The sequence below is a fragment of the Pogona vitticeps genome, chromosome 1, assembly GCF_051106095.1.
Source record: "Pogona vitticeps strain Pit_001003342236 chromosome 1, PviZW2.1, whole genome shotgun sequence".
Lineage (NCBI taxonomy): Eukaryota > Metazoa > Chordata > Lepidosauria > Squamata > Agamidae > Pogona > Pogona vitticeps.
In genome coordinates, this window is record NC_135783.1 from 203,989,566 (window position 1) to 204,015,981 (window position 26,416).

Below are 26,416 nucleotides of genomic sequence, written 5' to 3' on the forward strand. Positions count from 1 at the left end.
AAAACATCTAGCAGTCATCCGAATACAAGAATTCCATTTTATGTACATTTTATATATGTTTCACAAATGCAACTCCTGGCCACCCTGTCTTTTAAAGCACATACAACCAAATTAGGATGTGTGCCTTTCATTTATCTTTCTTTTTTAACATAGCCTCGATGGGAATAAAATACACAAGAGTGCACAGTCAATTTAATGGAAGAAAATGAGGCATGGTTAGGCTCTTCTTCATTCCTGCACTACAGAAGGTGGCAACCCCATTATGAATTGGCTATAAATCATTTAAACAAGTTAATTATGTGTTCACAAAGATGAATCAACTAACCATTTATCATTCCATATAATTTTTTAACAAAATGGACAGGCTGAGCTTTCTGAGAATAGGATAGTTAAAGAGCAGCATTATTAAAGGTTAGCGGGAACCGCAGCAGAAATTCACACACATTCACACAAGGCAAGCCAGTATTTATACCAGTAACACGCAAGCAAAGTTAACTTTGCAGATGGCACGAGGAATTTAGAACCAAATACAATATTATTGAGTTCTAGGCCAGCACAACTTTTGAAACAAACATTAGAAAACTGCAAAAAAAAGGGAGTTTTTCAGCAATATCCTTGAAAAGCATGTGGGATTGTACTAAAGTTGGGATTAGCACAACAAAAGCCATATTGTCTGTAGAAAGAAAAGTATACACAGATCTACCTCTCTCTGAAGTCCTTTAGACCGCCTTGGATTCTGGTGAGTTGGAGGGAAAAGGAGGGTATTAAAAACCCTACCAAACATGGCATTCTCTACCATTATCTACCATAAAGGCAAAAAGCCTTAATTACCGTACTTAAAGAGATCTGGAATCATTAAAACCAAAACTTTTACCTGAGAAACTCCCGAACCATCAGAGCTTGTACTTGCAGGTGGTTCTCTCTTCACCTCTGGAGCTGTCTCTGGTACTCTTACACGCACATAGTTTATAAAGTGTCGCATGTTAGATAACAAGTTATTCCCTGGAAACCAACTATCATGGCAGCGTTCTTGACTTCCCACAGAATCCTGGTACACCAGACATTACAAAGACACAGGGAGAGAAATCAACATACTCAAGTGAGGTCACACAAATGATGCATTCAGGATACAGCTGAACTAGAAGTTAACATATTCACTTTAACACGTCAAAAATGTATAATAAAAGCATTTTTATTTTAAACATTTAATCTGAACTAATAATAAGAATTACAAAACAGTTCTTGGAATATTTACTTGAGTGCAAATCCCACTGTGTTCAAACAGCATAAAATATTAATACTTACTTCTTCATCAGCATCTTGTTCAGAGGAATTTTCCAGTCCCAATTCAATCAAATATAAAACCATGCAAAGGACATGTTCTGATAGATTTTGATGATCCATTAATATCTAAAAAGAAAGTAAACATTACTTCAAATTTTTCTCTTCTAAGTGTTTCTGTTTTAGATTTCAGGGAACAAAACAAGGAAATATATGATGTTTGCTTAAGTTATCTTAATACCATCTAGTTTTAAGTAACAAAAGATTTCTGAACAGAAAGCAACTACAGCTGCTTATCAACTACTGCTTAAAAAAATAAAGAGGCAGAAATTCTCATTCTGAATTCAATAACAAATACCTCCCCCAGCAAACCTTTCCTATTATAACAATATGTAATGTTTTACATTATACACACAAAACAATCATAACATGAAGTTTTAACCATTTCCAATTGACTTGTCCAACTGGGTCAACTGCTGACAGCTGAAAAGGGAAACTGTATAAGACGGTATAACAAAGCAGGGCTTTAATTACAGCATAAGGGCTGTATACTCTCCTAGCACCTAACCTTAAAGGGAAGACTGGGAAAATCTTGACCTAGTTTAGGTTGCATTCTTGCAGTCCCTAGGAGGGTGCCATAAGTCTACAGGATTCATCAGAACTCCTTCTCCAAGATTAATAAGACATCAGAAGAAGTTAAAGGGGGTGTTCTATGACTGTCTGGAGAGAAGCGAGCTAAGACTTTGACTCCACAAGAAATGGGTCTGAGAAGGTGGACTTCTCCATAAAAGCTCATGTTAAAATATAGCAGTTAATCTTTAAAGTGCCACAACAATTTTTTGTCTTCTTTAATTTTTCTTCTCTTTAGGTGTGACACACAATGACTGAAGCTTTCCATTCCTCCAACATGCCCTCAAACAGCAAATCTACGCTAACCATGGAGTTTGCTTTGATTAACCCCTTCCCATTGAAATAAATACAAACTTGATAGTCAAAGGAGGGAGGCTTGAAAAAGAGAGTGGAAAAAGGCAAAATTCCATTTCTTACTTCCTGCTAATATGAGAGCAACAGAGCTTTCTACACGACAGATTTTTCTCCAGCCCACCTACAGCTGGATTTCTCACAAAAATAATAACCACTGTTTTAAAAATGTTCCCAAACCAACATTCTTTACCAAGTCATGCTATGTAAATTTAGGTGAAGGAGTTGCAACATTACATTCAGAATCTGCTCAGTAGTACCTTGTACAGTAAAGTGAACAATACAATGTGCAAGGTTTTGCAGTGCAAGAGCCTCGTGAGGCCTTTATAGCTTGGATGCAAAAGTGTCCGTTTCTTATATGGAGGCCAAGGGTTCCCATGGACTTTTCCACTCTGTTTTAAACTGCAAAAAAGGAGAGAAAACCACAGATAAACACCAAATCTCACAAACAGATAAAGCTGACTATAATGATATTACTATAGTTTTTAGGTCATTGTTGTTCACTCCCTTTTCTCCATCTTCCAGGGGATATTGTACATACACATCCTTTTCCTTAAATTCAGAAGCCAGTGATTCTTAGCACCATTTTAACACACTGGTGTGTGGGCAAGTATTTTACATGTAAATATTTATACTGATTTGGACATAGTACTTTTGTAATTTCTTTTCTTTAAAAGTACCGGGGTGGGGGGGAGCAACAGGCCTGCAGTCAAGCTCTTCGTCTCCATAAAGCATGGTTATGGATCAGGCTTTAAGTCATAGAAAGTTTGGCTGAGAATGACCAACATGAACTCTCGTCAATTTCACAACTGCACCCAGGATGAACCTAATCACTTCCTTTTGCTTGTTTTGTTTGTGAGCTGCACTATTCTATCATTGCCAACAGTGAAAAATATGGACTTTTTTTAATAAAAAGAAATTGCCTACCACACAGGGCTACAAGACTGCTACCTTACAGGATTACAGACAGAATCTATGCATCTGTTCTCAGAAGCTAAGCACCACTGCTTTCAATGTAATTTACTATTTAAACAGCTAATTAAAGTCTGTGGATTGAGGAAATCTCATTTTAGGGAGCAGATAATTAAGGCTGAGAGCTGCTAGGTCAGGGTAAACGATGTGCAGCACATGAAACAGCTTTGACACTGAAAACCCTTAAGAAGCAACCAAGAACAGAGAAGTCCTCTGAACGTCATCATCGATGTTCGCTGGGTCATTTCCTTCCATGACACCTCTACAGCACCCCTACATTTTTCTGTCTTCCCTTCAAGGAGACTGCCTTTCTATTCTGGTCTTTTCCTCCTTAACATATCTTCTTCAACAGTAAGAAAAAATGATTTAAGAAGTGGGGGAAAGACGTCATAACTGGCTTAAAACATCATCTGGACCACTCATAAAACTGGATAAAGGACGAACGGCAACTGGAACTTCATCCGAAGATGTCATGACAGTGGATTCATCTGTGTCTTCGGATGACAACATACTTGATGTCAAAAACCCAAACATCTACATTACAGCCTTGCATGTAATGTAAACCTGGAAAGACTAAAAAGAACTAACATCCAAAGAAAGGTCGTTTTTGATGTCAGTCGTGATGCTACTGATGACTCTCGAGCATCAACTGACACAGGCGTCAGAAAATCAGGTTGATAGATGGCTTTTTAAATTTGCAGCAAGAGCTTCCTTTGTCTCCTTCCTCTCCAACTTAGCCAAAGTTGTCTTGAATTGCTATGCAAGCTGCATGATTTTTGGAAGCAAACTGCCCCAAGTTAAGAAATCACCATAAACATTTTTTTAACTTGGGGCAATTCGCCTTCCAAAGGCCCACCACTGATGTTACGCCAGCATAACCAAGGCAAGTGGATTTGGGCCACTCTCTCAGTTGAACTGAAAGAACACATCATTCTTACCTGACTCTTCTTAACTGAAAATAAGGAACAACAATAAATCTGAACTTGGTCTTTGCTGCCAATCATTAGTAACTCTGGAACACTTCCAAAAGATGCAAAATTAAGGGGAGGGGAAAGAATGACAGGTTACCTACCTGTAATCATATTTCTTCACGTGGACCTCTGTGATTCATACTATGGTAATCCGCGCATGTGCGGAGCCTCGTCGCAATATTCTAGAGCTTCTGCAGTAGCAAAGGAAAAATACATTAGCATATATCCCTCCCCCCGGCATATGTACCTTGGCACTAAGGCTCTCCCTCCAGTTAGGTCAACTGCCGCATAACGAAAAGGTTGTGATGGTGGGGAGGCCGGGTCGGGACGTGTGAATCACAGAGGTCCACTCGAAGAACTACAATTACAGGTAGATAACCTGTCATTCTTCTTTGTGGCCTCTGTGAATCACACTATGGGTGACTAAAAAGCTACCGTACCTGGAGGAGGGTGTCGTGCCAAAGCAGATGATAAAACAGCATGCTCAGAAGCAGCATCAGATTACTGCCGAACATCAATCTGTAGTGACTGATAAACATGGATGGCTGTGACCATGTGGAAGAGACACGGAGACGCCCCAAAGAAATGCGTCCATGGACAGGGGTCGATAATGAGGGTCTTCGACTGCTACCAACATGGAAGGTGCGTCCATGGACAGTGTTCGATATTGAGGATCATCAATATCAAAAGGATCAGTATCGAGGTGTGTCGAAATGGAGGTGGTTGTCAGTGTTGACAGAGCTGTCAAGGTGGTAAAGGTGTTGATGGACCATATTGTATTATGGTGGAATAGACAGACACCAGTGATGCAGAGCAAGATGAGCGCTCGCGGTCCTCCTAATGGAGAGGAAAATAGTAACTTGCTGGTGCTGCAACATGCCCGGAGCAGAGGAGTATTGATCGGCTTGGTTGGGGCTCTCAGGTGCCGGCAGATAAGAGGTGCCAGGTAGTCCTGGGCAATCATGGTAATAAGATCACTTTGACACCGAAGGCTCCCTAGCAGAGACATCCTGCAGGGGCAGCACCGCCGGAGCAGGAAGAGCGAATGGCCGATAGTGTTTGGCAGGCTTCTCCATTAGGTACCGATCAGGGCAAACGGCATCCCAATGATGGTGCTGAGTGTGATCTCTTTCCCCGCGAGAAGGCAAGCGGACGCTCATATAGGCTTGATGCCTTTGTTGATGTGCCGGAGGCCGAGGTGGTAGGTCTACAGGGGCAACGTAAGGCACAGTTTCTGGTTGCATTTAGTGCAATGGATGTCTGACAAGGCAATCTGTGAAGACTCACTCAGAGAGCCCGAGGATTGTCGCGGGCTATCAGGGGAAGCCATGAGTCAATCAACACGCTATTCCCATTCGGGAGACTGGAATGGTGAGGTTGGTGAGGAAGTGCCTCCTCATCTGCAAGAGAACTGACGTAGATGAGGTTTCTAGACTCTGGGGGTTGTGGAGTCAGGGAAACGGTTTTGGAAGGCTTCGATTTCAAAGACTTAGCCTTCTTCGGAGGTGATGGTTCCAGTGCCGAGGAAGCATCCATGGACGGTTTTCTCTTGGAGCCTGTTTTCCACGTTGAGTGTTTCAATGTCAAATATTTGTGCACTTGTGTGACCATCAATATCAAGGGCAGAATAGGTTATCGATGATTGGAATGACATGGAGTCACTGACAGGCGCTGTTTTGTCGCTTCGGAAACAGCTTCATCCATGGCTTTAGGGAATGCTCCAAGAGCCGAAGCTTGAGTCTAGAGAGGCCACTGCGGAGAACTCCGCGTTTAAAGTTTTTGCAGTGAGGGGACAAGGAAGTTTGACGGCCTCAATGAGGCAAAAAAGGCTTTTAGGGAGGCCATCAGAGAGTGGGATCTCGTTATCACAGGCTACGCAGCTTTTAAATGGGCCTGAAAAGGCCATGAATCGAGAACCGGTTTTGAAAAGAAAACAACGGAAGGGGGGGGAAATAAAGTTCAGTAACTTTCGTACTTTCATTTTCAGATTTCTCACGGAAGCAACGATCAAGGCTCTCAATGCGGCGGTGGAAAGAAACTGAAAGGAGACCCTTGGCGCCAAGGCACATATACCAGAGGGGAGGGGTCTATGCTAATGTATTTTCCTTTGCTACCACAGAAGCTCTAGAATACTCTGGCAAGTATCCATACATGCATGGATTACCAACAGTGTGATTCACAGAGGCCACAAAGAAGAATAGATGTAACTTAAAAGGTTGACTTCCCATTTGTTTTTACTTGGCCTCAAGGAACAAATTATTCAATTCACTAAAAATGAAAAGGTTACACGTTTGCAAAAAAAGATGGCAGGTAATACATCATTTTGACATGTCACCTTAGCAAGCCATAGCAGTTTTTAAAAAAGGATTAAAACTACATGTTTCACAGAATTTATCCTAATGAAAAGCATGAAATTGTGCATGTGAGTACTTTTGTTTTACATCTATCAATCCAAGATGAATAACAATCTTTTAGCTGCAAGTGAAATTGTTTTTCTTCACTAATTAAGGTGACACATTGACTATTCACCTTCTTTTGAGGGTTAACGCATACCAGTGATTGAAAGCTATGTCCCAGAAACAGCTGATAGGTTGCAATAGATCCTGTAGAGATACTCTGATTCAAGTTCCCCTTCTTGATCTGAATGCAGTAAAGGAAGACTTTCCTGCTATACTAAAAAGCAGGACACAGCCCACCTGCATATCTGCTCAGGACCACATCTCCAAACTCACGGCTTATGGGAGGTCCATAGAATCGTATTTAATGGGTTAATTCTTTCTGGTGCAAACTAGAAACTGGGCAACAGCTAGAAAGATAATATGGTGGTTCTTCTCCCACACAAAGACTGTGTGTGTGGTGAATACTCTTACTGCAATGCCACAAGCTTTCTGCAATGTATTGAAGTTTTTTAAACCTTTCCAAAAAAAGCAGTCAAAAGCAGATCTACATAGTACGTGTAGTATACATTTCAATACATTAAAACACTAAAACGTCACAAGACTAATAAAAGAACAGTATATAAATACAGTTATTAGTCTAAAAGACTGCCAGAACACAGTACTGTATTCACTTTTCATGATTCAGAATATATATACAACTTACAATGCTGTGTATCGGTCCATTGCTGATTGAACATCTCTACGGTAAACAGTTCGAAGAATCACCATGACTGGGTCAAATTCCTTATCCCATACTTCAGCTATCATTGAAGAGATAAAACATGTTTGTTGTTAAATTCTGAAATTTATTGCAGGTTTATCTTTACAGAAAGATTTTTATATTTTGATATTATTTGATATTACCATATTTTCCCGTCTTTTAGACAATACTTCTAAAATCTTTAGATTAAAAATTGAGTGTTGTCTTATACACAGAGGTAAGGAGGGGGGAGGGATCAAAGCATTTGATTCCTGCTTTCCCCCTCCACATTTTGCAAATAAAGTGGAGGGGGAAAGCACTTTCCTCGCAAGAAAGTGGAGGGGGGAAGCAGGAATCATCAAAGCGCTTTGATAATGCCTGCTTTCCCGCTCCACTTTCTTGCGTGGAAAGTGCTTTTCCCCTCCACTTGGTGCAATCCTTGCATTGCAATGGCATACAGACCTCAAGCAACCCTTATCTGATCCACGTTTTACAAGTGCAAGTAGTAGGATACAAGTATTACAAGTGATCCTTAAGAAAAGAGTACTCTTGCCTTAAAGGTTGAGAGTAGATATGGGGACGAATATAAAAACAAATCAGGATATTTGTTAAATATCCCTGATTCGTCAGATATTCGTTGCTTCATATTCTTGGGGTCCAGAGACCCCAACAAATTATGAAGCAACAAATATAACCCTCTTATATTCATCCCTTCGTACCCTATCTGCTTATGCCCCCACAGATCAGCTGTTCCTCAGGGAGATAAGCAGAGAGGGATTTTCCATTCAGGCTGCTTGTTAAAGCCTGCCAGAAGGGAATCCTACACCCGGGGCTTGGAGATTGCTTGGTTCCCCTTTCCTCCTCTTCCTATGCCTGCATAGCATAAAAGAGGAGGGAAAGAATCAAAAGTATCCCCCAGCTGCTGCGGGATCGCTTTGTTCCCTGCTGCCCCCCTCCTTTTGCTAAGCCCTGCGCCGGGGACAGCAGGGATCAAAGCACTGCAGGATCACTTTGATCCCTGCTTCCCCTCCTCTTGAGGGAAAGGAAAAAAGGTGAGATGAATGAGGAATTGATTTGTTGTTCCTCAGGTCACTGGGGGGTGCAATTCGATGGCGCTTTGTCCCCATCTCTAGTTGAGAACGTGCTGCAGCCTATTTCACATACCTTCACAACTATACTTCTTGTCCCTGTCTTAAAGGGCCAGTCGAGAAACCGTAACGGCAGCATATTCAGTTGTAGGTAGTTTCTTGTGTCTGAGTGTGTACATGCACATGCATATATATTGTATACACTGTATAGTGAAAATTATTTTTAACTTCCTCTGCCCCTCTGCAGGCAAAGTGTTTAATTCACCAATATCCTGAAGTGGCTCTATTAGGTCACCTCACAATAAATGGCAAATCAAAAACGGAAGGTTTTTTTGTTTGCACGCAACAATCACATATGCTAGAAAGAGACCAACAATGAGCACCCCAGCCCACACCCAAAAAGGCAGGAGGCCCTCACTGGGACCAGAGAGGTGCGGGTAGGACTGTTTTAGGGGTGGGCTGATTCACTCCAACAAAAACATTGTCTGGCTGCCATCTTTAGGAGTGGACTAGCTCATCCCGGCAACAGGCCAAAGAGCAAGCCAAATGCCTATGCAGTCAATCAGCCTCTGGGTCACACCACTCAGTGTGCAAAATGTAACATCTACAGTGATTTCTTAACCTAGGACTCTTTGCCTCCCAAAGTTATGATGTTTGTGCTATGCCACCATAACTAGGCAGGAGGATTTGGGCCGATTACTACTGTCTGGTTGACAATACACAAACACGTTGCACAAGCACATGGGTAAAAACTCAGCCTACCTTTGGGTGTATACATCCCTTGCTGCATAGAACCCCCCGGCTCGAACACGGGGGCTTTAAAATCCGCGACAGCAGACAACATGGATTCAAAGCTTAAGCTTCCGGGAAGGATGCCACTTTTAGGATTAGGGTTTTCTGGAATGTGATCTTTATGTTAAGAGGAATAGCAAAAAAGTGCTAGAAAGTTTTCATGGATAAAGAGTTCAGCGAGAGCTAATTTTGGAGTCCGTTCAGGGATTTCTGCAGCTACTCAGTTTCACCACAAGAGGTCCACATTTCAAAACGAATGCCAACCATTCAAGCTTTAACGCTGAATTGTATTTATTTGTTTGTTTGCTTTGGAAGAAGTACACAAATGACTTACTAATTTTCTAACTCTATAACCAAGATTGATCAGATATGTAACTGAATGACATGATGACATACGTACTTCATGGTACTTGTAGGCCACCGTTTTTTCAAGAGTATCATCACAAATAATGGGAGATGACTATATAATTGTAACATTCAGTGTTGCTGCTAATCTGACTTTTACCGAATTAAATCCATCCCACGTGTAAGAAGAAAATAATACCAAACAAGCCACAACTACCCTTCACCTCTGCCAAGTATGAAATAAAACTCTATTTATTTATCTCTTTGTCTGTTTTCTTAAATTCAGTTGAAATATTTTTAGCCCACCTTTATCCTTGAAAGGACCCAAGATGGCTAGTTGTAGATTTATCTCTTCTGCTAAGATCAGCAGAACAATACTATTTGCATCTTTAAATATCAATTATTTTGTATCTTTAAAGTTATATTATCACAAGGATAATACTAGAGTGCACCCTTCTGGATAACTATATATATTACAGCTCTGAAACAAATCTGGAATTAAAACGAACCGGCTAACAGAAAATGTGTTTATTGCTTTTCTGTCGTCACACACTGCCCAGTTCTTCCCCTAAGTAAAAAGACTCAGCTAGAGAAAGGCAGTTTGTCTCAATGGAAAAATAAACACCATTTCAATTTGTTCTCTCTCTATCAGAAACAGAGTATGATTGAAGAGGCCAGTTACAGGGTGCTTTTTCCACCAACCAGCATTACAAACAAAGATTATTACGAATTTACAAATTAGCAGAATCAAACATCACTAATAAGCTTCTAGGAATTCAACTGCTCTTATCGCTATCCTTACTTTTCTTGCATGAAATCCAAGTGGAATACTCCATGTAATTAATTATACATCAAAAACTCATTTATTACTTTGTTAAGGATATAAGGTCCAGGAGTGCGCTGTGAGTTCTGTCATTCATGCACAATTGAGCTACCATCTCTGCTCTCAGAATCTCATCATCGGTCATTCCTAGAGTCATGGAACAGGAAATTAAGATAAATTATATCACACTATGTTACATGAAATAAAATGTAGAACTGTTTTTCCTCAGTTTACAAATTCTCTGTGTTGAATGTGCAACAACAGAATATTTTTTTAAAAAGTTGTTTTGTAAATCAACAGAGTATTAGTAGATTGAATTTTCAACCTGAATGCCAAGTCGTTTTAAAATAAACTTAAATGATATACTACATTTTTTGACTGACACATTTTTGTAAAGAACTTACTGGAGATGCTACTAAGGAATTTCTTCCTAATTTGAAAAGTATGGTGTAAAACCAAAGTTTTCCATAGAACTGTGCAATTTAAGGACCATTCATGTATAGCCACATACTCTGATGTACCATTACTTCCAAATAAGCTGCAATTAACTCACTCTAACATCTAACGGGATGTGGTGGCGCTGCGGGCTAAACCGCAGAAGCCTGTGCTGCAGGGCCAGAAGACCAAGCAGTCATAAGATCGAATCCACGCGACGGAGTGAGCTCCCGTCGCTTGTCCCAGCTCCCGCCAACCTAGCGGTTCGAAAGCATGCAAATGCGAGTAGATAAATAGGGACCACTTCGGTGGGAAGGTAACAGCGTTCCGTGTCTAAGTCGCACTGGCCATGTGACCACGGAAAGATTGTCTTCGGACAAACGCTGGCTCTATGGCTTGGAAATGGGGATGAGCACCGCCCCCTAGAGTCGAACACGACTGGACAAAAATTGTCAAGGGGAACCTTTACCTTTACCTAACTTCTAAGTAAAATGCCTAATACAAAAACACGTGATGTAAGGCTATTTGCCCATTTGCTCTGAAACAACTTTTGGATTTGGTTATTAAAAAAGTTTGCGCCTCAGACACAAAAGACCAGATATAACCCCAAATGAAAAGCAAAGGTGGATGATTTGCTATCCCATCCTTCACGTGCTGCCCACCTGATTTCCTCACATTTCCACTTGCCTCTGCCAGACAGTGGGAGCCTTATTACTCTGAGGCAATAATATCAATAGAAGAACAAACAGTCCTCCAAAAAGCCTGGAATCAAGGAGGAGCAGGAACTAATCCCACGACTGGCAGCCTCAGCCTAAATGCCAGAGAAGATCCCCTTTCACCCCCTCTCCACTTTCAAGCTAGAAGGAGAGGCTGGCCATGTGGTGGTGAATGACAGAGGCACCCAGAAGCCCACCTGGTGTCAGAACCAGTCCGGGTTTCCCCATGACGTCAATGAATTTAGCTGCTTTAGAAAGCAAAGCTCCAAGGGCCTTGGTCAACATCCAAGGGGACCCAGTCTGAGAAGGGGCTGCTGCCCTGTCTACAGATCCAAGCTCCCAGCAGGAGGGAAGAAAAAGCTCTGTCCAAAATCCCAGAGAGAGGCTATAGGCAGGACTGAGTTAAATGGGACAACAAGTATTTGCCAATTTTTACCTCAGTTCGGATTCAAGTTGATGAGGGGGGAAATGAATTGTCTCTGACCTTCCCAAGCAAAAGATCACAGACTCTAACTATAATACTATATATATATATGTATTACAGAACAGCCAAAATCCACTTGGTCCATCTATGCTGTGCAGCTCTGATGATGTCATCAGCCACAGCCATGTCACAGCTATTTTGAGGGAATTAAAAGCTTCCTCTCTCTCCTCCCACTAGGTTCTGGGGATCCCTAAGGTTGTCATAGGAAGCCTTTGGGAGCTGTCAAATAGGGTAGGAAATGATTCAAAGCTGTGTCAGTGATTTTCCAACTTTAATTTTTTCCCTACCCTATTCTGTGGTTCCCGAGGCCTTCCTAGGACAAAGGGAATACTTAGGGATCATCAGAACCTGGTGAAGAAGGGAGATGACATTTTCAATCTCCCCAAAATGGCCACTGCATGGATGTGGCTGATGACACCATCAAAGCTGCACGGGGCAACTTGTGCAACAGGATTCTGGCCAATGAGTCCCATCAGCTAGGAAAGCTAACAGGGCTTTTTCTACTGTGGCACCAAACTGTGAATTCTATTCCTGGAGAAGTCTAGTTTCTTCTCTTATAGCTTCCAGGTACAGTATGGTAAATTTTTAAAACAATTTCACTTGGGTTGATGTTATTTCTACCCTCTTGATACTATTTTACTGGCTTCTGTTTTAATGCTCTATCTCATTGTTGTTCAATCACCACTGATATTTTTTGATGATACAATAATAAGGCCCTGAGCTTTTTATGTATACATTTTTACATAAATCAATAGAATTCTTACTTTACTATTAACAAAAGTCAAGGTTTCAGGAAACAATTCAAGAAAATTATTAGCAAGCCATTTATTTGCTGTTTAGTCACCATTCCTCCCTAAACTCATGCACCTGATACTTAAGCTATGATCAAACGTATCTAGACACAGAAACTGCTATAATTAAAAAATAAGGGTGAAAATTGCATTTATTACCTAAATGTAAACGAAGACTTAAAAGAATGACGAGGAACGTTAAGGCACCTTCCAGCATCGACCTCTCATGCTCAGAATCCAGCACTGTGTTTTGATGTTGTGAAGCCATTGTTAAGAGGTCAACTACCTTGAACCTACATGACAGGCGAGAGATCAAAATTATTACTAAGAATATGACAGATCCCACAAGTCTCCAGCTAAAGACCTGGTGCAATAGCATGATGTGACCATATAAAATTCTCTGATTACTACTATATTGGACAATTATGACTGAGGAAATGGACTTGATCCATGGAAGCTCACATTAAAATATAACAATCTTTAAGGTGCCACACCGTTTTTATCATCTCCCCCCCCCCTTTTTGTTACTGGTCGATATGCTTCCACATGGCTACCTCTTCTAAAACTAGCATACTGGAGGCACACTATATTATTAAACCTTTAAAACAGAATAAAAAGCACCTTTAATTTGGCAGAACTTTAGGGTTTGCCACCGACTCTGTGCCGTGCCTTTGTGGAACTTCTCCCAGCTTTCCACCCACTTTTCTCTTTTCTTCCACACACTTATGGACACGTTGTGCTTTGAAATGGCCCTTGTCACTCTTGGTGGGATTTCCTTCACTCTTTCTTGGATGACAGAGTGAAAGAGAAGGGCGGGAAATGTGCATGCACCTCTGGCAGTACTGTAATTATGCATCACAGGGCTCTTTAACATTTACCAGAACAGTTTTAAGCCCTGCTAGTCGCTCTCCCTCTAAACCATTAACTCCAAGGGGCTGAGGAGTGAGGAAAGAGATCCCCAGAGATCTCCATAGGGCAGAAATACATTTCAATAGCTGTCTCTTCAGAAACAGAGTACAACACGACAGTGTTACTAGTTTCTTCTCCCTTTTGGCATTCAGACAGAAGAGGTGACATATACAGAGCTCAGCTGCTACAGCCACTGAGATGAGCAGAATTCTCTTTTTAGGTCTTAAAGTACTCAAAGGACAAAGGACACTACACAAGTCCTGTCATATGGAGCTTGTTTGATCCTGAAGCCTTGGCAGCACAGTGGCAGAAATCGGAGTGCAAGCACAGTTTGGAATCTGTTTACCACCCAAGGGTCACTGATACCAAGAGAGCTGAAGTTTGCAAGGTTTTGTTTAAATATCTAAAAGTTATCTTCAGTTAATGGACCCTTTGCTTTTATAAAGTTTTATTAGAAATTAAGATAATCAAAACACATTTGTGAGTCTTTTCTTCTCCTACAATGTAGACCAAAACTTTATGTAGGCACCCACCATGTGGAATAATCTCCCAGCTGAGATCACACAAGCATCCAGTGTACAGTCGTGCCCCGCTTTATGACAAAATCGCATTATGATGACATTTTTGCGATTGCTTTTGCTTCGGGAACCGATTCTTCGCAAAATGACGATTTTCCTACAGCTGATCAGCAGTTTCAAAATGGCCGCCGGGTAAATAAAATGGCTCCCCGCTGTTTTCTGGGACGGATTCCTCGCAAGACAGACACCGAAAATGGCCGCCCTATGGAGGATCTTCGCTGGACGTTGAGTTTTTAGCCCATTGGAACACATTAAACTGGTTTTAATGCTTTTCAATGGGTTTTCTATTTTCGCATTATGATGTTTTCGTTCTACAGCGATTTTGCTGGAACGAATTAACGTCGTAATGCGAGGCACCACTGTACATTATTTCTGCTATTTACTAAAAATCTATTCATCTGTCCAGTCGTTTGCCAGATTACTTTCTGAAATGTGAGCAAGTAGCAATTCAATGGGCTTGTGTTTTCTTTTATCTTCCATTCACAAGGAATAGCAACTACAGACCTTCTTAACACTGATTTCAATCCTTTGCACCCATTCCTCTCACACCAGAACATCCACCACTGGAATTTCCCAGTGTGCTGGACATACTCCAAAACAGAAGAGAAGCCCAGCTAGAAGGATAGTAAAGATATCATGACAGAAGTGGAACTATGATATACTATTATAATAAGCTTAGAACTGCAAAGCTGGAAGGGACCCTATGGATCATCGAGTCCAGCCCATAGAAGAGACCCAGTGGGGAATAAAACTCCCAATCTTTGGCTCCACAACCAGATACCTAAACCACTCAGTTATCAAGCAGTTCACTTTAGACATTTCTCCTTTTGCCGCCAAGGAAAACTGAATAGGGGCAGAAGTAATTCAGTGCACTCACTGCCACTGTTCAACAATGGCACTATCCGTGTAGATCAAAGGGGCTGCTGTTAAAATACCAAACTGGGGGGGGGGACTCCTCACAGAGTGCTTACACAGGTTTTATTTTTTAAAAAAATTACAAACACAATCTCTTACCTTTCAAAAACAGAAGAAATAAAATAATCTGGATCAAGTCTAGAAGCACAGACCTGTTTTTCAAAGAAGCACAATATAAGTATTAGCCATCACTGTTCAGCTTTCTACTACTCTAGGACAGATGAGGTCATAGAAAGCACTGACCTACCTGCAATAGATAAATGTCAGGATCAATCATGGAATTACAGAAGTGAGACTGCACGTAAGTCATGGCTTGTCCTTTAATCTGCAGACCATTCCGCACCCACATATTACTATGAATTTCGGAGAGGCTTGCCTACCAAGAGAGCAAAAAGAAAAGCGGTTCGGGTTTTTACTTTGTGTCTTGAGGAAGTATTGAGCAACATAGGATGTGCCGCTTGGGCACACTTTTAATTCCATCTGTTTTTAAGCACAAGGAAACGAAAGAAAAACTCTTCCGTAATGAGTTGCACAGCTCTTGCAGGATACTGAAGTGGGTACTAGTATACTACACCTCACAAACACTACTTGATTTTACCTGCTGCCAACTGAAAATAAAATTACTGAATGATTTCCAAGTAGCACAAATAAACAAATGTGCTGCTCAGAGAGGGATGACATGAGTGTCTCTTCAAGCACGCTTTCCCTCAGCAACTGGCTGTCTAAGAAGGGTTTTGTTGTTGTTGTTGTTGTTGTTGTTGTTGTTGTTGTTGTTGTTTAAAATGCTTTTGTTGCTTTTAATGTGTTTTAGTACTGTTTTCTACTTCTTAAATATTATATTTATTTCTTTTTTAATATTGTAACAATTTTTTTGCTTTCAGATGTAAGCTGCCTTAGGGCCTTTTCTGGAGAAATACGGGATATAAATATTTAAATAAATAAATGACTAGGTTAACTATACACTTGCACACCACAGATTAATACATGCAGTTTAACATCACTCAAGCCTACATTTACACAGTGGGATTCTTCACAGTTAATTCCAGGGAGTTCCTGTGTGTTGTTACATCGGTCGCTGATTTGAACTGTTCTGAAGTGCCCATCCCAGTATTTGCATCCAAATGCATGACAGCAATTACTAGCAGATGTAGTGGGATGAACCAGAACATCATAACCAACATCTCTTGAAATGTTCCCCAACATTTTACTCCCAACTCTTATTACTGTCCCCCTCATTTAAACTATCTTTTCTGCCAAGTTCATCTTCCTCCCCCTGCTTCCCCTGCCCACCATCCACCCATTCACACACCGTACTCTTATTACTGTACTCTCCCAAAACCTTCCCATTTTGACTTATTTCACTGCATAATAATACTGCCATTTCATTTTTTTTCATTTTTCTGCTTTAATGGTATATAGTGTGAGACCTCTTCCCTATTAGGATATGAACATCACTGCTAATGCCACACTCTTTTCTCCAAATAATATTTTCTGGTTAAATCTTCAGGAGTCTTGGTATGACGCATGGAAAGCCTTGTGCTGCACCAGTACACATGGGAGCAATTTGAACGGCCGCCACCACCCCAAGAAACCCACACACATTTTTTAAAACACAGAAATTTGTCCCACTTTAGCACAGTTGCCTCAATTTTAGCCTTGTGTAGTGTGGACACCAGAAAAAGTTGAACAAATGCTTGGTATGGATCCATCACACATTCAAATAAAAATAAATTGTCCCTAGCAAACACTAGGGGATTTGAAAAGTCTGGTATTTTACCTATGATGGCTGATCAGCAGGTCCCAAACTTGCAATACACTTGAGAGAATAAAATCCTTGGCAAGCATACCTGAATCTGAAGTGGATGGACCATTAACTTCATCAACATCTCTTGGTCTGGGAGAAGAGAATCCAGTTCTATTTCTTGGCATTTAACAGCCTATGAGAAAAAACCAAATATATATTTGATGAGAACATAAACTACAAATCTATGTGATGAATATCCCCTATCTCCCTTCAAAAAGAAGATCCTACCTTACTCAGAAACATTGCATAGTAACGATGCAATGGCAGGTGAAAAGAGACCTGATTAGGAGTAGGCTGCAAGAGAAACAAAGGTAATGTCATTTTCAACAATGACTAGGTTAAATTCATGCACTAATGAAGTATTTTCTATTTCCATTTCTCTGGATTCTGGGAAACAAGCACTGTATCACAAGAAACAATTCTATATACAGTGGTGCCTCGCATAGCGAGGTTAATCCGTTCCGGATTAACCTTCGCTATAGCGAAACATCGCTAAACGGAATAAAAAAAGCCATAGAAACGCATTGAACTTCATTCAATGCGTTCCTATGGCTTGAAAACTCACCGTTAAGCGATGTTCCTCCATAGCGCCGCCACTTTCGCGCCCTCGGTAAGCGAGGGCAGGGCGCAAAAATGCGGCGCGGACCTTCCGGCGGCCATTTTGAAACCGCCGATCAGCTGTTCTCCCCCGCTTCGTTATGCGATATTCGCTAAGCGAATCGCTTAGCGAATATCGCAAAGCGAAAAATCGCCATAGGGGCCATCGCTGAGCGTATGCTCCAGCGATGGCCCAGAGCGCCTTGTTAAGCGATTTCATCGCTCAGCGAGGTGCTCGTTAAGCGAGGCACCACTGTATACATATGAATTTATGCTTCCACTCCAGTGCTTCTGTCAGAATATAGAAATTTTATAGGCCTGAACATGTATAAGTGTTTCATTAACGAGCTGCCATTGTGCACAGATGTGAGAATGCTGAATCACTCTGGAGATGATGCAATGACTTGAAACCAGAAGAAGACCAGGTGCAAAAGGATGAAGTCATCTGTATTCTGATTGGACTAAAAATGCCATGTATATGTATATAAGTGGACTATGTCTTTGTATCTCTCTCTTCCTCCACCACCACTTGCTGCCATGCATGCTGTCTGTTTGTATAAAGAGTTCCTGCCATGCTGTTGAGATGCCTGCCTGTATATAACTGTAAATATTTGTAAATACAACCGTCTTGCAACAAAGAAGAACTTGTAAGTGTCTTCAATAACTCTGCGTATTTCTACTGTCGCCAAAACCCTAACAGCTTCTGAGACAGACATTCCCCATTATAACCATATACAGTGGTGCCCCGCATGACGGCGACCCCGCTAAATGACAAATCCGCAGGACAATGTTTCCTATGGGGGATTTTTGTTTGACGATGATTAGGTCCGTGCTTCGCAAACCATTTGTTCGCAAGACGATTTTTCCAGCTGATCGTCGGGTTCCTAAAATGGCTGCCCTGTGTTTTCCGGACCCATGCTTCGCAGGGCAGCCATTTTAACAGATGATCGGCACTCGGAAAATGGCTTCCCTATGGGTGATCTTAGCGACGAGGTATTTCCCCATTGGAACGCATTAAATGGGCTTCAATGCATTCCAATGGGGAATTGTTTCTTGCATGATGACGATTTTGCTTAACAGCGATTTCAGGGGAACGGATTATCGTCGTCATGTGGAGCACCACTGTATACTACACATAAGCTGGAAGAGGGGCACGTTGTTTGGAGCAGCAACATAGATACTGCTTCATCTGATGCAACATGAATACTGTTTACTTATGTATCTTCAGACTGTTGCAGTGAGAAGCAACGTAAGTAAACAATATTCTGATTATCTTAATGAACGGTATTATAAATATACATTAAGTCAATAATGAGTTTGACATTCATTTTTGTGATGTCAGACAGGGATCCTCTTGCATCACCCGTGACTGAAATGGGACGCATTGTATCCTCTGAAGGGCCCATGCAGTACCAGGCTTCTCTCTATTCAGACCCAGCCAGCGTAACAAAAGGGACTAACTAGTTTATTAGTACACAGAATGTCTTGGGTAAGTTGCAGAGTTTCAGACTGCCTTATTGCATTTGGCCACTGTAAGTGCAAAGTCAGAAGGAAAATCATGTTCACCCCCTTAAGCTCATAGGAGGAAAAGCATGAAATAAAGTAGCAAATAAATAAACAAGGAGATCTTAAGAGTCAGTGGGTTTTTCAATGGTCTAATTGCTCTCAGTTTTCTGAATGCACTTTCAGTCACCAAAGGAAGGCCAGTGAGATAGTAAAGGGACAGGGGAAAGAAAATAAAGAGCAGAGAGAAAGTGAAAGATCACTAATGGAACAAAAGAGAAATATCACCTGCTCGGGGCATCAGATATTTGCAGGCTAAAAAGCAAGGCTCACTCTGACAGGAGGGACATGAGAAGACACATTTGTATATAACAGGAAACTCCACAATGCCAAGTTAAGACATAGGATGCACAAACCTCATCCACAAAGTTGATTGCATCAAACCAGTCCTGGAGTGCTTCTAGACAATATTTAACAACATTTTGTGTGTACTCTTGCGTCTCCTGAAATGGGAACAAAAATGTGGCACAAACTGAAAAAAATAAATTTTCCCCAAGCATCTAAAAACACAGCAAGACATGTCCAGAATTCCTTTTCTTCTAAAATATAATCTGAGACAGAATTATGATGTTACATTTAAACTAATCATTCTAAATAGAGAAACCACAGTAGAGTTAAGAGATTCCCTTAGTTAAAATTACCAGTCCTGATGGCATATGGCAAAACACATCAGACCATGAGAGTGTGGCTTCAACACTTGGAGGACGTGTTACTTGGCCTCTAAAACTGCAGATAAGACTGGGACCCAAGCTTATATGTTTTTTCATCACCCACTATACGTGATAATGGATAAACTAGGAAATTCCACTAATTAGAATGGAGGCTCTCATAAATAGTGTGAGTCGGAACCTGATTTCAACTAAATATACATTAAATGTATGCGGGTTTTTTAGTCATTTTTCTCTTTGGTGAAGAAATAAAAGAAGGGAGCAGACAAGCTTACAGCCTATCCCCAAACTCACCACACATACAACTTCAGAAGCCAAAACCAGGCCCCTAGCAATAGGTCACTCACTTCAAAATGAGAGGCTGGAGTTAATAGTTGAATTTTCAGATTACTGTGTAACCAAAATTACTTAAAAAAAAAAAAGAACTGATGTTGATAATCCTTTCCCCCCCACACACACACACACACACGTTATATCCATTCTGTACTGTTGGATAAAGCAAACAGGAACAACTCTGACACACAGATTACGACCACTGTCCCACGGCAGCTCTCTGCAAAACTATAGTAGGGAGCTGGGAGGCTGTAAGACTGATGGTGAGAGCAAGATTCCTCTCACGGGAGTGCCGTTTCCTCTGCAGACAGAAGGACCCCTTATACTTACAGAAAAGAAACTGTGCATCTAGCACAGAATACTTTGAAATACTCTACCCAAACGACTTCAGCAATAAAGTAATACTGCATTCAGATGAGTGTGGGATTTCCAGATTAAGCTGTTGTTTTTTCTAGACATGATATATTTGATTAGAGAAGAAACAAAAGTAGCCTGAAACCCACTCAGAACACCCACCCAGGTTGCTGGAGATCATGGCGTTTACAGTCTGAACAGGCTGCACGTACTTGCATGTGTTGCAGTTCTTTCTAGAAGATCTGAATGTTGGGACCAAACCCAATTGATAGCCTTAACTCAAGCAGACACAATGAATCCACAAAACTCACATGTTTTGACTAACCAAAATAGTAGTGATTCAATGAGTCTACTCAAGGTAGGAGTAATGGATGTAACCCTTTATTTTTGCTTTTAAACACCCCAAAGAACCTATGTTATTGGACAGCACATATATATATATATACAAGTTAAATAAATATATACATAAATACACAATTTAAAAAACTTTTAAATAATATACATGTATCAAATAATTAATAAAAATGCTGATCATTATTGAAGAAAGCTGTAGGTTTTTCCCTCATTCATGCTGCAGATAAGATGACATAAACTACAATTGTGCTACTCCTGGCCAGACGTTTCCTACTGCTTCACTTATGGACGGCTACCTGTTTCTATCCAAATCTTCCAAGCAACCTATCTGAGAATATACAATTGCTCACAAGTATTACACTGACCCAAGTGGGCCTTAGGACATGTAACAACCTGGATAATACAGGAAGGTGTGATAACTGATACAACTACGCATTGCTTTTTAAAACGGCCTGTCACTGAAAGACCCACCTAAGCCAAACAAGAGTTCAACTTACCCTGACTTTGCAGTGTGACAAGAGTCCCCACATGGGCTGCGCACAGGCCTCCAGCTCAGCAGCAAAGGCAGCATAGTAAGTCTGGGATTCAAACTCCACGTGTTCATTAAGTTCCCTCTTGTTTAAATTCATCCCTTAAAGGATTAATACAAAATTGTACATTTCAGCATTCTCTGCTTTTTTTGGGGGGGGGGGGACCATGTAAATAAAATATTAAAATGGTGAAATTCCTCCCTGCAGCCACTAGAGGGAGGCAATGAAAAAGCAACTAAGTTTTTCCAGTTAAGTGATACACAGAGAAAGAGTTTTGTTTTGGTTTTTTTAAAGAGAAGAAACACGTTTTGGGAGGTGAAAAACACTGTAACAAGTGCACTTCTCCAGCATTCAGGGTGGGCACGTGTTGCTCCTGGACATCTGGAAGTTGTCCACCTCACTATACACTATGTATTTTATACCTGGCCTACGGAGTATCTACAGTAGACATGGCCACTCTGATAGCTCTGGAGCCAACATCAAACCCAACACCTCAAACTTTCTGGGCCTGCACCCCTTGAGCACCGTGGAAATTCAGTGTGGAAGTGCTTAATGTTTACTCATACCTCCACTTAAAATAAAGCACACATAAAAATTTCAAAGAGGGTAGCAACAGGCATATCCCCTCCATGGGCCACAGATTACTCATCTTGATCTACAGGGGCAGCTCAGATAAAAATTTAGATTGGAAAGACAGCATGATTATTTCACCCAAAGGGGTATGTACAAGTGACAACAGACCCTGTCACAGCAGCCAAAGGCAGAAAGATCACAATTGTGTCTCTGAATCTGAAATACCAGTGACACATCAAATTTTTGCACATGGACATTCAGCTCCAGCAGAATACACAAATAACTGAGTGTAACTTTCTAGTGCAGTAACTTGCTAAGAAAGCAAAGTTTCACAACAGCTGCCTGTTGCACATATCTGACTAAAACACTACTTTGAGCAATACTTTCTTTGGTATTTTATGGAAAAATACGGATTTTCAGATTAAAAAAAAAAGATTCTTTTTCAGCTCGAAGGGACAGGCTCAGATGAACAGCTTTTCTACCATTCTATGATTTTCTGCCATCACGATATACTAATTCAAGAACTGTAGAATAAAGCTGTATGAAGAAGCTGAACTGATCAGCTCCAGGATTTTCAAAACTTGCCCAAAGCAGTATTCTTTGACATAACTACATAAGGCAATCTGCCAATCAAAACTGATGATGTTACATACCTCTATTAGCTCTGCTATTTCTGAGCCTAAGAGCGGAGGTAAACAATCACACATTCTCCAGCTGTTTTACAGTGATTCCCAACCTTAGCTAAGCCATGTGTTCTTGGACGACACCTCCCAGAAATCCTGGCCAGCACAGCTGGTGGAGAAAGCTTCTGGGAATTGCAGCCCATGAACACCTAGATCACCCAAGGTTGGGAGCCACTGGTGTAAAATGATGAAATGCATGGTTTCCTGAACTAATATTTTCAGTTTGTTATCACCACATTGTTTATCCGTAACTTCAGTTTTCTACATCAAGAAAATTCAGTTCTTCCTCTTTAAAGTATACATGTACATGGCTTGAAATAAGCTGGGGGGCAGGAGCCAAATGCACCCACTGGAAATACTACTGACAATTCCACTCAATGGAAGAACAATTAAAGAGAAAGTGGACCATGTAAGCAAATCATAAGACCTTAAAAGAATTAACACTATATAACGTGCAACTGTGACCCTCTGCATGTTTTTGGACCAGCCCCCATACTCTCTGACCACTGGTGGTGTAGTTTAAGGCTCAAGGAAAGTATGTACCCAGGACATCTGGAAGGCCACAGCAGCCACCCCTGCTACAAGGCAAGTTACCGGGTCACCTGCAAGGACTGTAAAAATTCCTTCAAACTGCCTTTATCGACACAAAGCTTGTTCATATACAGTAGTCAGATAACAGGATCACATACCTTGAAAAAAGGATACAAAGTTCATCCAAGTGACTAATAGTTTGTGATCTTCTAAGAATTTCTTAGCCACACTCTGGTGTGACAGAATATTAATGAAGTCACTGACAAGAGGCCAGTAGGTGTTGTTCTTTAGTAATGCTTCCCCGCAGTTCACTACCACATGTAAACTGTTTTCCTCATCTAAAAGAAAATTAAAACATTTAAGGACATAAATGAATGCCAGTACCTGCAAGGTATTCACACCCTGAGCGTATCTTGACCACCGTGCTATATACCACTTTGAAACCACTTGAATGGTCACTGTTCCATCTGAAGAAAAACCTAGGATTTTCAGTTTGGTGAGGTACTTTGAATTCTGTGTGGTAGTTCAGAGGAGTGCACTAGAGTGCCGGGAAGGAGCAATAGGCTGCATTACTCTCTAGGACAGGATTCTCACTTCCTCTCTAAACATCACATCCCAAAATTCCATAGGACATGACACACAGATCATGAGAGTTAAAGTGGCGTCAAACTGGTGTAACTGTGCAAGGTAGATTCACACAGGCATGCCCAGTAAGACAGACATATTCCCCATGTGACTTTTCCATTCTTCCAATAAGTTTTGTAGCTCTCTGCGGACCTCGATGTTCTAAATCCCAATCCAATGCCTAACTACTATGCAATACTTATGGGGAACTTACGCATGTAAAATTCAAGAGAGGGGACACTTCCAGATGCATACTTGTTACATACAATTGTATGTAATTTGTCTGAGGTGCTTTCTTTTTACCAGAAACACTTTCTGAGTCTGCAAAGATCATGGAGGAGGAGAATGAGGAGGAAGAAGGGGCTATTTTAGATCTTTCCCTTCCAGCTTTGTTTCCATCCCTCACGGGATACAAAGCAACTGAAGGATGATTGAACCAAAAAAAAAAGGAATATAATGAACACCTCTTCCCGCACAATATGTTACAAATTCACCCTTACTTGGACCCTTGGCAGTACCTCCCTAGGACGAGGTGGCATGGAAGCTTCTATTTATACATGGAATTGTTTTACCACCTTTTACTACTAATTCACCATGGTTACAGCTATTTTAAATAGTGGACATTGAATGTAAAAACTGAAGCTACAATTGAACTGGGCAAAAGAACCAGAAAGCAAAAATTCATATAATTTAAAGCTCCCTAAAAATATGGGAGAACAATAAAATTTTTGTCCAGTATCTAAACAATAATAGGTCAGGCACCAGCAACCTTCCCAAGAAAGGAAATTCCACAGGAGAAGCACGACAGCTAAAATCTCATATTTGGGGGAGAGTATCAGCAAATGGCTACAATGGGGGTGGGGGGAGAGGGAGAGAGAGAGAGAGAGGGAGAGAGAGAGAGAGAATAAAGAGGTTTAAAAATTAGCTTCCTTGCCAGGCCTCAACTGAATAAATATAGATAGATGGTAAACATGTTATGGGTTGAGTAATTTCTGTAGATTTATTTGCCAGGCTGGCTTTTATATTACTTAGAACTGCCTATCTGTTGTGCAAAAGAAAACAGAATGAAACATCAACTCTCAGTTCAATATACGGCTATGCATAATCAAATTCAATTAGCTCCAATGGAAGTGAAATATGAGTAGTTACACAAAGCAAGGGTCTAGCTTGTTTTCAGCAACATCAGAAGAGATTTTACATCTGCAAAACAGAAGACGCAAATCAAAACATTGCATACTACATTTAGCTTTGTAGGCTTAGAAGTTCTGGAGCACGTTTCAAGCAAGTTCTGAATTCAACCCACCTTGCAGCTCACTTTTAATAAGGCAACTCTCCATCATATACAGCAAGACCGTAACCATAATATCAAGCAGGTGGCATTCTTCTGTCACTTGACGTGCTAACTCCTCATTGCTGAATAGCTGGACACTTATGTGTACAATTCTGTTTGACATGGTATCAGATTCATGGCTTTTCTTCAGTGTTTTCATGATAAAAGCATAATGCTGTACAAACGTTTTAGTAAAAGCAATCTGCAAGGTATAACACAAACAAGTGAAATACAATTTGCTTCTCCTGCATCAGTTTCAATATTTAATCATTCATTGCAACTGTGAGCTAGCCACTAGGTAAAGCTCTTCACACAGTTCATAAAACAGACTGTAGGTGAATATAATAATGTAAAACCTAAAACAGATTATTAAAGACACAGAATAAAACCAAAGCAAGACCAACTGAACAGGATAACAGAAGTGCAAGTTGCAGAATCCTGTTAGGTTTTTTTTTACCAGTGCATATGTGAAAACACAGAAGTTGTAGTGGCTAACTGGATCTATCTAGCCAGCTGCCAGTCACAAGCCTGGTTGCATGCTAGTCATGCAACTGACACCCTGTTAATTAGCTTCAATCAGGTATGTCAACATCCACACTCTAGCACATAAAAAGTCAACAGAATCGTGGTCAAGGTAGTCTGCATACAACTCACTGCAATAATCCAACTCAGAGATGACAAGAGCACAAATAAATGTAGCAAGGTCTGCTGTGCAGATAGTAGGTTTTAGACTAATATAAAAGTACTGGTCCTCCCATAAGACTTTTATGATAACTTCCTCCTATATGACTGCAAACTTTATAATGGAGCACTGTGCTGGAGAAATAAGAAAATACATCAGTACCTTATAATCTTGATCAGGAAGCATGTTCAGTAAGAAAGTTACCATTTTCTGGGGAAATTCATATTTTATCATCCAAAATAATAATTCTTCTAGAAAACATTTATGCTTCAAAACATCCATGATGGACTGATCTGTGCAGAAATAAGAATTGAAATTGATGGTGACAAAGATGGAGACAGAACACCATCTAGCAATCTCACTTAAATCCAATTTGTAGTCACAACCAAAATACAAAGACTGAATCAATGGGATTTGCATATGTGCTGACTCACAATTTAGCAGCTAGTACAACAGGTATACTCTAGCTAAGACTAGAAACCAGACATAGGACTCTGATTTCACTAACAGTAAAACCCTGACACCATTTATTAAATCCTTTCCAGTGATACATAAAACCAAAAGATCTACA

The 26,416-nt window shown here is 40.7% G+C and overlaps 1 protein-coding gene across 4 annotated transcripts in view; it reads right to left on the reverse strand.

Annotated features, from left to right (window-relative positions):
- The window catches only part of UBR3 (ubiquitin protein ligase E3 component n-recognin 3), a 129,316-nt gene that overhangs the window by 64,962 nt on the left and 37,938 nt on the right, over positions 1-26,416 (reverse strand). For 2 of the 4 annotated variants that reach the window (XM_072981561.2, XM_072981554.2), the window contains exons 7-23: positions 26,008-26,138; positions 25,137-25,365; positions 23,368-23,547; positions 21,390-21,523; positions 19,540-19,626; positions 17,252-17,317; positions 17,067-17,156; positions 15,467-15,595; positions 15,319-15,371; positions 12,977-13,110; positions 10,451-10,538; positions 9,194-9,333; positions 7,308-7,404; positions 2,523-2,664; positions 1,306-1,410; positions 875-1,048; positions 704-736 (exon numbers count right to left, since the gene is read on the reverse strand). In XM_072981561.2, the coding sequence (XP_072837662.2) occupies positions 704-736; positions 875-1,048; positions 1,306-1,410; positions 2,523-2,664; positions 7,308-7,404; positions 9,194-9,333; positions 10,451-10,538; positions 12,977-13,110; positions 15,319-15,371; positions 15,467-15,595; positions 17,067-17,156; positions 17,252-17,317; positions 19,540-19,626; positions 21,390-21,523; positions 23,368-23,547; positions 25,137-25,365; positions 26,008-26,138 (2,012 nt within the window). The remainder of the gene's footprint in view (positions 1-703; positions 737-874; positions 1,049-1,305; positions 1,411-2,522; positions 2,665-7,307; positions 7,405-9,193; positions 9,334-10,450; positions 10,539-12,976; positions 13,111-15,318; positions 15,372-15,466; positions 15,596-17,066; positions 17,157-17,251; positions 17,318-19,539; positions 19,627-21,389; positions 21,524-23,367; positions 23,548-25,136; positions 25,366-26,007; positions 26,139-26,416) is intronic. The other 2 variants (XM_072981571.2, XM_072981565.2) reach the window with 1 other exon arrangement.